The following is a 9,211-nucleotide window of genomic DNA, read 5'->3' on the forward strand; positions in this document are numbered from 1 at the left end:
CGGGAAGCGGCCCCGCCGTGCCGCTCACCGGGCCCCCGGCGCCTCTCCCCCCGCAGGGTTACTACACCCGCCGCGGCGGCATCGGTGACAGCGGGGATTTTATCACTTCACCGGAAATAAGTCAGATATTCGGAGAGGTAACGTATATTTCCTTGTGCTGTAGGTAACTTCTCATTCTTAAGTGAGGGGGAAGGGGTGTTTTGTTTTTCTGTAAGATCAGAGAGTCCCTTTCTTGTGTTATAGTTTAGGACACCACCTATGCTTAGTAACGCTTATTTTCATATAGAATTTGTTTATAAATAGAAAGAGTTATGGTAGCTTCCCAGTGCAAAAACTCAGAAATCACTTTCAGATTTTGGTCTGGTTCACGCAGGTTTGCATGTCATTTCCAGTTGTGAAGACTGGCTAAACGCTGCTTTCGAGGACACCTTGGTATGGTAAATGCATTGTCATGAAGAACAGCTGTTTGGAGGCAGCTGGGCAGTGACCTGCATTTGAGCCTTAAATAACAGTTCTTGCTCCAGCCAGAAAGGAGTCTCACCTGTTTACTAGTGGAGAGTTGCTTATGCTGGTCTGACAGCAAACAATCACCAGTTCTAATATTTAAAGAGAAGAGGGCAAGGTTATGCATCATATTGATTTTTCTTAACTTTAAAATACAGAGAGAGGATATCACATAGTGTCTTAGGTATTATCAGACAAAAGGCAGATGGCACTTTCCACAGGTTCTGAAGATATTACTGTAACTCTTTGTTTGTGTGTTTTCTCACTGTCAGTTAATAGGAATATGGTATATTAGTGAATGGATAGCTACGGGCAAACCTAAAGCATTCCAGCTGGTGGAACTGGGCCCAGGGAGGGGCACTCTTACTGATGATATATTACGGGTAGGTAAAAACTGGTATTAATAGTCTCTATTTCTGGCTTTATTCTGTGGCTACTCTGAAATCTGAAGGAATGAGGGTTTGCTATCGGGGTTTAACCTTCCCTAGTAACCAAATCATTTCGGTCTGAAGATTTGCAGCTTAGAATCTAATTAGAATATGTGCAAGTTTCCGCTATTCAGGTCTCCGAGTTGAAGGCAGAACAGGAGTGAGTGTGTGCACAGTGTACAGATAGGCATGTAATCTTTCAAAGACTACTTCATAGAAGGAGAAGGCAGGGATAGTCCATTACAAATTATTTCTGTATAAGAATGCATTATCCAAACTCAATACCATTTAGGAGGGTGCTGCTGTGTGGAATTGGGAGGGAGGCCTCAGTGCAAGCAACAGGAGTGACAGTAACACACGAGTGAAGTTGTGTTGTTCCTCTGGGGATTTCAGGAGCTTATTTAACCCTTTCTTTTCTATCATGCTTGCATGGCTGTCTGTTAATTAAAATCTGCTGATTCAAAAATAAATTGCTAATGGGATTTAGTACTTCAGAACAACTTTTATTCTATCTACATATATTAATGACAAGGAACTCTAATAACTACAGTGAAGTGTAGAATATTGAGCACTTTTTGTTTATGGGGTTGGAGAAAGCTCAACCATTTTTCTCCTAATGCTAAACCTGCTGCAGGTGTTAGAGGACCTACTCACTTTAAGGTTGTTACTATGCAAAATTAGCATTTCATGTTGCTGTACTTTGCCGACTTTATTAGAAGCATAGCAGCTTTTATTAAAATTGATGAAGAAATTCCCATTTCCTCCTGGAGGAGCAAAATGCAGCCTCTTTCCCCGAGACTGTTTTGTTAAATGAAAGCAAACTAAATCTCTTCTTGAATATAAGTAATGAGATTAAAGGTTAATTCTTAAACCTGTAATGTTTATAGCACATGACTGTGCCTAATAGCATTCATCTGCCTTTATAGGTCTTCAGCCAGCTTGCCTCTTTACTTAGTAAATGTGATGTCTCTATTCATCTGGTAGAAGTGAGTCCCAAACTCAGCGAGATCCAAGCACTGATGCTGACAGGAGGGAAGGTGCAGTCAAACCCTGAGGACAAGTCTACTTACATGAAAGGCATAAGCAAGACTGGAATTCCTATTTTTTGGTACAGAGACATTCAAGATGTGCCATCAGGTAAGGTACTTGCACGTCTTGTTACAGGGATGGCGTCCTTCCGCCATTTGCAGCATTTGATAACTGAGGATGTCTCTGTTAGCTTTCGTAACAGGTAGAAAAATAGTTAATGTACATATTGGCTTCTGCTTGTTGTATGAGTCTGAGGCAGGATCTTGACTCATTCTCATAACTGCTACCTATTCTGACTACCTTCATTTTGTGATAGCTGCTCCATTTCATATATTTTGACTTTTCATGGGAAACCATTTACTGGCTTTCCTTGAATCTCATTTTGTGAGATACTGGTCTAAAATTCATGGACAGGAAGCTATAGCTAGCTGTAGAAATGCTGTCTTTGATGTATCCAAGCTGGAAGTAATGATAATTATTTCAAACAACTAAATTCATTAAAATTCATAAAAACATTTTAATTTTCAACTGGAAGCTCCTATGGAAGCATTAATAACTTAATGCATTCTTTTTTACCTTCCTACAGGTTACAGCTTTTACTTAGCACATGAGTTTTTTGATGCCCTGCCAATACATAAGTTTCAGGTATAGCAAGAACATTATTGTAACTGTGACCATCTACTTAAATGCCTTTTCTCTTTGAAGAATAGAACTATGGTGCCAAACTAGACACATGTATTGCTTATGGTGATACAGTATTTCTAACTGATCTTGGACAAATAAAGCTTAATTGAACTGATAACTGTAAAATTAATAATTGTTCTTGAATAGAGAAACTTGTAGAAAGCTAAGATTTCTTTTTGCTTAGAAAAGTCTCAAGTTTTTTTCTTAGTTCTTATGCTATGTTAATAAGTTTTTAATTTCGATGTTATTTTATGTACCACTACTAACAAACACAATGCTTTGAAGGGCTTTCACTTGGATGGTAATGAGAATAGCAAAATAAAGGCTAGTTATGATTCAGAAGAAACTTTCAACTTCACATTGCTAATTAGTTTATGAAAATCAATGGTAGAATAAATAATTTTATTTTGATAAGTTAAACATTGCACTGCCATGCAAAGAAGAGGCAGCATTTTTATCAACAGTATCAATGACCATTCCTTTCAGGTATAATTAAACCTGTATTTGTTGACTCTGCAGACCGGTCTCTGCCGCAGACTTTTTCCAAGGCAGTTACTGGAATTAAATAGGAGTGAATAATTGTTGTTAATAGCATATAATGTTCTTAAAACTTTTGTGAAAATGCTTGACACATCAATTCAATTCAAAACCCAAGATACTGTATCTACCTACTAGAGCATAAAATGAGTACTCTGGGTTCATTAAACAGAGAACAGAGAAAGGCTGGCGAGAAGTGTTGGTTGACATAGATCCGGAAGTTCCTGACCAGCTGCGGTTTGTCCTGTCACCATCCAGTACCCCTGCAACAGAAAATTTTATTCAGGTACGGTTATGCCTACTGGAGTTCGTACTTACATCTGTATTGACTCTTTCAAGTGCACTTACTGCTTCTCAGCTACTTTGACAGCAAGAGGAGGGCTCTCAATCTGTAAATGAGGAACTATAGCTTACCATTTCTATTCTGCAAAACTTCCGCAAGCATTTAACTTTGTGCACTGTGAACATAGAGTGCAGAAATAAACACGTACATCAAATTTGGCAACATCAGAGCTTAAACAGACAAAATGTTCACAAGAGCAAACTAAGGCAGCAAGTAACAGGGAGTGTTCTGTGTTGCATGGGTCACCACCATCTGGACAATGGCCCTGCCTAAGCTAGGCTCTCAACCCACTGTGGCTGTGCTCAGTGCAGCTGGGTACGTCTGTGCTGTACTGACCCTTAAATGGAGAGTGTCTAAGATTATTTTGTCTAAGAAGTTCACTGGATTCTTCAAGTTTACAAAACAAAGTAGTTGAGATTAAACCAGCTACAAAGTTTCATGCAAAAAGGCCTTTTTGAAGGGTGCACACAGCTGAAGAGCTATTTTCATTCTTTCAGTACCACAGTAATGCAGTTTCACCTGATGTGGGTATTCTTACTGGCTACAAAAATGTTTATTTTGGTTGACTATGGGTTATAGAAGAGAGGACTGAAATCCAGCACTCAAGAAAAAAACTAATTGAAAATGACAGTTAGCAAAAATTAGCTCAGGCTCTAGGTAGCCTAGAATATACCCCTGGACCTCTACGCCCCAGTGAAGTGATGACGAGTGTGAAGAACTCTTGCCCTGTACTTGCTAGCGAATATGGGTGTTTTGATCTTTGACCTCTGCACTAGCCAGAAGAAACAAGAGATCATGTGGAAGTGTGTCCTGAGGCTGGTGTCATCATTCAGAGGCTTGCCTGTCGTATAGAAAAGGACGGTGGGGCTGTGCTGGTTGCTGATTATGGTCATGATGGAACCAAAACTGACACTTTCCGGGTAAGTCACCCTGCAACAAGAAGCCAGAATACTCTTGTTATCTTTTATTTGTTGCTTGGATCATTAAGTTCTTGTAAGAGAAAGGTTTTGGGTGGACATAATAGCAAAAAAACCTGCATTATGCTGCAATTATAAAATTGAGTAATTGAGTCCTTACCTAATTGGTATGCATAAGGATTTCTGCCAGATGGAAGGGAAAATCTGAGCCCTTACTACATTTATCTCGGATTTTCAAAGTAAAATTTGCTATTCTCACCCCTCGCATGCACAATGTAGTCTCTGCTAGCCTCAGCTATTGTAGCTAGAAGTACAGCTGAGTGTAATCTTCCAATTAAATTTTTCAGGGATTCCAGAATCACAAACTTCATGATGTGCTGAGAGCTCCAGGTACAGCAGACCTGACAGCAGATGTTGATTTCAGCTATCTTCGAAAGATGATACAGGGAAGAACAGCCACATTAGGACCCATAAAACAGCGGGAGTTTTTAAAAAACATGGGCATTGACCTCCGATTGCAGGTATGATAGTGCTTACAGGTACATAAACTCTCCTAATCCAAGCAATACTCTTAAGCAGCAAGAGAACTTTTATAAAAATCGGGTTTTAAAAGGAAGTCGTTTAAAATTAAACGTAGGTGTGAGATCAAAGAGTTGTTTCCTAAGTAAGTTACTCTGGATCTCTCAAAGTAAACTGATATTATATTTAGGAGTATTTAATGCAAAACTTTGCTACATACATACATACATCATTGCATATGAGCTCCACCAGGGATCTCACCAGTTCTACTGAACACTGGTACTGTTACATTAGTATAAGCAAAAAGGATGCAACAATAGATTACAGGTATGAGGCAATTTATAGGAGAGCAGGAAGGGCCATAACCTTCATAATCTTTTTTTTTTAAGGTCCTCTTGCAGAATTCATGTGATGCAGCAACTCATGAGCAGTTACTTCACAGCTATGATATGCTGATGAATCCCAAGAAAATGGGGGACTGTTTTAATTTTTTTGCCCTGCTACCTCACCACAGACTTGTACATCCTGACAAGAAACATAAGCCAGAATCAAAGTCTCCCTTACCACCTGTTGCTGGATTTGGTGAACTCTTACTGAAGTAATTTCAAATACCGTAACAAAATGTCTAATAATAGTAGCTTTCAATAGCAACTTAATAAATTAAAAAAAAATTAAATGAGTCCTGTGGTTTATGGTTTCACATGTTAAGTGTTTTGCAATAGTGTAATCAATATATAGCTACATACACATTAGGAAAAAAACCTAAATATTTTGATTTATCTTTGAACTGAAAGCACATGACATGTCCTGTTACTTCTCCAGGCAATTTTCTCACACCAATCTAAACTTCAGGGCCTAGCCCCATTGTGGTAGAAGTGCTACTTCAGAGTAAATCTCATGCAGCATACTAAACCTGCTGATTGACCCACTCAAAGCAGTAGATGTAGAGATCAAACACTGCACATACAGAAACCACCATACATAGCACAAACAGTGTGTCAGAGGGCTTACGACAGAGCTGAGTGAAGTATCTACTAGTAGAATCGAGTTAAAACTTGTCAGTAACAAACAGATGTGCTAAAGAGACTTTAAGTGTACTCAGCTTTAGTACTTATTTAAAATACAAGATGCCTTGACATTTTTGAAGATATTTTTATAAAGAGAATGGTGACAAGAACCATGCAGAGAGAATTGTGAGTTCCAAAGTACCTGCTAACAGAATTTCCACAGCAACACCTATCTAATGCCAAATCCACAAACATGTAAGTATAAAGAAACATTTACGTCTAAGAATGTTTGATAGGAGATAATTAATGTAAATAGAAAGAACAAATCTGATAGGGAAATAAATTTTATTTTCAAGCTTATCAGAGGATATTTACAAACAATGGGATGTATAAAAATATAAAAGTACTTGACAGTGTCCTTTTGAGGCTATAAATTTTACATGAGCTTTTTTCCTAGCATCATTATAGCACTATTTCTTGAATGAATGCGACTTAATTCATCTAGGGGTAAGGATATCAAACACTGTAACCTACTGCTGTCAAAGTTTGCAGTAAAGGTAGAAAAAAAGGAATAAAAAACTCAGCTAATTTTACTACTCTGAAGAACGTTTACTCCTTATGTATGTCTGATTTTTTCGTTCCTCTACTATTAGCTGCTTGTGGCTTCTATTGTCTGGCTCCATAAGTCTGTGTATATGGTCAGGCAATCTCCTTCAAAGGCAAACAGCATTACTTTTTTGGGGTTTTTTTGGGGTTTTTTTACTACAACCTGAAGAATAAATAGCTCATAATATTTTGGAACAGGGCAGACTTCATGGGAGACACATCAGCCAGGCCTTCTACTTCATTGTTTCTGCCTCCTTCCTCTCTTGTGTTGTGCTTTTTCAAGTGACTGAACTGGCTTTTTTTCTCCCTTAAAAGAACACAAACAAAAAAAAACCCACAGGAAAACCTGAAGTGACAGCTCAAGTATAAAAATCTAAAGTTTAAAACCAGACTGTATCTACATTATTACAATTAGGATAGAAGATAGCAATGGCTTCACTGAAATTTGGTCACTTGAGCACTGGAAGTTGAAGGGAAAAAGAAAAAAAAAAAAGCACTGCTTCCCTTGCCAAGCCTGGGCAAATACTAGACTATCAACTTCATAGGTGATTGTTCTGATTGTTTTCACCTTTTCCAAAGGTGAAAACCAGCACCTCTCTGAAGAATCAGTCCTGAAACTCTGCCTTACCAGGATGGCAACCTTAAGGGACAAATTCTGCCCCTTCTAAATTCCTTTGCACTGCCTTGACAGCATAAAAGGGAGAGGATGACCCCCAGTGTAGGAGCAGGGCAAGTCCCCTGCACAAACCTGAGAAAAATGTGTGCTCAGAAGGGCCGAAATGCTCTGCCCACTGCTGGCTGTAGGAAACTGCCATACACGTTGCACCAGTGCTTTGTACAAAGCTTGGGATAGCCTCACAGGGAAGCTGGAGTTCAGCTTTCACCAACTTTGACACTACAAAATGCAGTGGCAGTTGAAGGGCAATGGGAAAAGAAAAGGTGGGTTAAAGGCCCAAAGCTACCTGCGGGTGCATGCTTTTGCAACTGCCCCTGCCTTTACTGCCAGGTCACTATCATTGCAAGCAGCTGCCAGCCCTGAACTAACTGTGTAACATTTTGTGTATACCTAACAACTTAGAGAAAGTCTGCTCACCTGCTTCCTTACCTGAATAACAATGGTGGGGGGGAGGGGTGGCAGAACATATCTACAAACACCTACAAAGAAGTCTTTGTAGGAGACAGAGGAGATACCCCAAAGCCTCTCACTGACTTTGCAGTTCAAGCCTGTTACCAGTATTTTGAAAAGTATTTCAAACCAAGCTCCGGTTAAGCAGCTTGGCACATCAGGGATGTGTAGGGCCACCCAGCACCTTCCAACAGCAACAATGCTGTTATCCCACACAAAAGGAAAGATTTCACCTTTTCTATTTTTTAAAATAGGACAAAAAGAAACCCTCTTCCATTTGCGTTTAGCATTTGTGGCCTCAAACTTCTTTAGAATACCATGAACTTTAACTGTTACACTGTCGTCTGAGGGAACCAAAGAATACTGCTGCTTCCTCTCCGTTGTGCCACAAGTGCAGTAAGTGGTTGGGAATCCGTCAACTGAGGCATCTGCATTAGGAGTTGTTCATTCAGCTCAAACAACAAGGCTGAGCACAGTAAAGAGGGTGGGAGGAACTGCACATTAAGTTCAGAAGGCAAAGCCCTTCTACAATCCAGCTGCCCTGGCAGAAGCAACAGGTAAGCTGATGTCCATTGTTACTCCTAGGTTTTGAGCAGGGTTCAGACACAAGCTAGCAGGCTACAAACTACTCCTGATGTAGGGAACCTTAAAAAAAATTAGAAGAAATATTAGAAAAATTCAAAGTCTAATTACTCAAAACAACAGACGAAAGCTGCACGTGTTTTTCCCTATTCTTCCACATCCATTCTGCTAGAAAATGTTTTTCCAGAATGAAAGGATATGCTACATCAAGTCTTGTGTGCTCTCTGTGCATTACTTGTGTAGTTTTAAGGCAAATGCCTTTGGCGTGTATGAATGGCAGGTGCCAGCATTGCACAGCAACACCCTGTTGTGGCTTATTGCTCTGTTTTAACAGACAAGATAAAGGACTAGCACAGCTTTGATTGTCATCTCTTCAGATTGTCAGCCAGCATTTCAAGAGGAATGTACAGAAGTTACGGGGTTTTCTTTTTCTGGGGGGTATCTGGAAAGAGTTCAAGGAGGGCAAAGACACACATATTTAACTGTCTTAACAGCAGCAAATTATTCCTTCATCTATGAAGCTGTATTTGACCTAAACCATCAAGTTTTACTATTAGCCAAGGTATTCTGCACTGATTCCTTTTCACAATTCCTTTTCACCATGCACAGTTTAGGAAATGGGAGATGTATGTAAGTAACAGACAACTCTATGGCCTAGTGAACAGGGATTAGAAAACCATTACAAAATTCTTATTGTGTAGGCTATGGAAAAAAAAAAAACACACAACAAAAAACCAAACAAAAACAACCTTGTAAAACACAGCAACCATTCAATCTGTACATATTACACTTCAGTGATGGCTTTGTAGCCACACAGCTCGGTGAAATGTTACCCAACAAGGCTTATCCCACTGTCCAGTAACTACTCATAGTTTAAGTCAGAGATGGAGAAAAGCTTGTCAGTCTATCCCCATGTCAATGCAGGATCC

The 9,211-nt window shown here is 39.5% G+C and overlaps 1 protein-coding gene across 1 annotated transcript; it reads left to right on the forward strand.

The window, feature by feature from the left end:
* Positions 1 to 56: 56 nt before the first annotated feature.
* NDUFAF7 (NADH dehydrogenase (ubiquinone) complex I, assembly factor 7) lies at positions 57 to 5,633 on the forward strand (the record flags this gene model as incomplete). The annotated part of the gene is made up of 8 exons (XM_010292102.1): positions 57 to 137; positions 777 to 887; positions 1,859 to 2,069; positions 2,548 to 2,606; positions 3,355 to 3,468; positions 4,302 to 4,445; positions 4,790 to 4,963; positions 5,351 to 5,633. Coding segments are annotated over 8 exons (1,107 nt in total), but the record flags the coding sequence as incomplete, so codon positions are not given.
* Between the last annotated feature and the right edge of the window lie 3,578 nt (positions 5,634 to 9,211).

This window comes from Phaethon lepturus, unplaced genomic scaffold (genome assembly GCF_000687285.1).
Source record: "Phaethon lepturus isolate BGI_N335 unplaced genomic scaffold, ASM68728v1 scaffold3148, whole genome shotgun sequence".
In the NCBI taxonomy this organism is placed as follows: Eukaryota; Metazoa; Chordata; class Aves; order Phaethontiformes; family Phaethontidae; genus Phaethon; species Phaethon lepturus.